Source organism: Notothenia coriiceps, unplaced genomic scaffold, assembly GCF_000735185.1.
Source record: "Notothenia coriiceps isolate Sejong01 unplaced genomic scaffold, NC01 NC01_scaffold00004875, whole genome shotgun sequence".
NCBI classification, from domain to species: Eukaryota; Metazoa; Chordata; class Actinopteri; order Perciformes; family Nototheniidae; genus Notothenia; species Notothenia coriiceps.
The window spans coordinates 1,134-2,912 of record NW_011337576.1 but is presented as its reverse complement, the minus strand read 5'-3'; the positions used below and the strand labels follow the sequence as shown (position 1 = coordinate 2,912).

General features: G+C 39.9%; 1 protein-coding gene across 1 annotated transcript in view; it reads left to right on the top strand.

The window, feature by feature from the left end:
• The window catches only part of LOC104942647 (histone-lysine N-methyltransferase SETDB1-B-like), a 19,127-nt gene extending 17,806 nt beyond the window's left edge, over window positions 1–1,321 (top strand). The window contains exon 11 of the mRNA XM_010767897.1: window positions 1,002–1,321. Coding sequence (XP_010766199.1) covers window positions 1,002–1,119 — 118 coding nt within the window. The 3' untranslated portion in view covers window positions 1,120–1,321. The remainder of the gene's footprint in view (window positions 1–1,001) is intronic.
• Window positions 1,322–1,779: the final 458 nt, after the last annotated feature.

The window sequence follows — 1,779 nt, the reverse complement described above, 5'->3', positions numbered from 1 at the left end:
AAAAAAAAAAAAAAAAAACCTTCTTTACCATCTCTAAAAACAGAAGTGGCATTTATCATATTTTTTTATGGCTGCCAAAGTTAACGCGTTAACGTAACTTCTTTAAATGCCACTCTTTTTTTTTATGTGCGCGTTCTGTGACCTTGGGACCGCTCCGTAGTTTGAAAGCTGCATGTTCAGCCCTGCCAGGTGGTTTTCTCGACAAGACCAAAGTAATATGTACCTACTGTCAATGGGAATTAAGTAACGACCGGAGTAGGTCAAGTTTAAAAATATCACTGGTTCACAGACGCACCCCCCCTCCGCCTCGCAAGCAGACCACTCTGGATAGTTTTTGAAGGAGCCGAGAGGAGATCATAACTGGTCTAACTGCACTATAGAGGCTGAGTCCTGGTTCTGTGGTACACTCCCACTGTTACAAGCACACTTTATGTATTGTTTTTGTTTGTTTTTGTATCAGCCTGTTTTGATCCCAATTAGCAGAAGGGGCGGTTTTTATGATGTTGCCCCCATGTGAGGATAGACACAATTACATTGTGTGAGATTATCTGTTTTACGTTTGAAGGATCCAATGATGATTTGAGCTGCTTAAAGAAACAGGGGATGTTTAGTCAACCTTGACAAATGTTAAGTTTTAAACTACATGTATTACTATCCAATGTTATATTCAATATAACTATCTGTTTAATGTGGGGATTCAGTTTGCCTAATTTTAGAGCATACAGCACCTTTGGGGTTATTCTGGAGAATATTTATCTTTAATAAACAGACATTTCTTATAAAGCAATCATATTTGTCCACTCCTATGTTGATAAGAATATCAAAAACATGTAAAATAAATAAGATTAATTTAGAATAGATAAAAAGCCTACAAATAATTTGTGACTAATCGCCAGTTTACTTTGGACAATCAATCCACGACAGCCCTATATTTCTTATGATAAAATGAGGATGCATTAGCCAAAGTATTGTGTGATGAAAATCATGTATTTGTTTTCCAGGTTCCTGGTCTTTATGGATGATCACACGCCGCTCTATGTGAACCTACCTAGCCTTCACCTGGTGTGCAGACCATGTAAGTTTGTCTCATTCATTCACATCAACAGATTTCAAGATTAGCACAAGTTGCTCTGATCAGAGTCCAGTCTGAGAGCTGTTTGCTGCCTCAAAAATGTGTTTCGCTCTATTCAAGTGTACCGGTAATCACCTGGGGCCTCATTTATAAAGCCTTGCGTAGGATTGACGTGGGAAGGTTGCTTACGTAGGACAAAGCAAATAAATACGCACCGACACTTCCCGATTCATAAAAGACTGCGTACCGGCAAAGGACTTGCGTAAATCACAATGAACTTGAAATGCGGCGCAGCTTTTGCGGGCTTCACGTAACGCCCATATTTGCCTATAAATAGTCAAAGAAACGCCCATTCATTCATTAATTCTGACTGAGTGCGTGAAGAAGATCGCAGGAAATGACGACAGAACAGCTAAAAAAAGAAATCTCACACCGTGTCAGATTTAGGTTATTTTGGGGAGGTCGAGATAAATCATATTGTTTGGTGGATGCAGTTTGAACAGAGTAGCAGCATGGAAGTCGGATCGTCACCAAAATAAATAAATGGTCCGAAAAAAGTTAATGACAAAAGAAATACACATAGCCTTCCTCAGGCAGTGTGTTTGTACCAGGGACAGGAGACCCCTCCCCCCCCTTGATGAGAAACTGTAAGAAATGATCGGGGAATCCATCCGGAGTGGAGTCATGACGACTGGATCTGAATTATT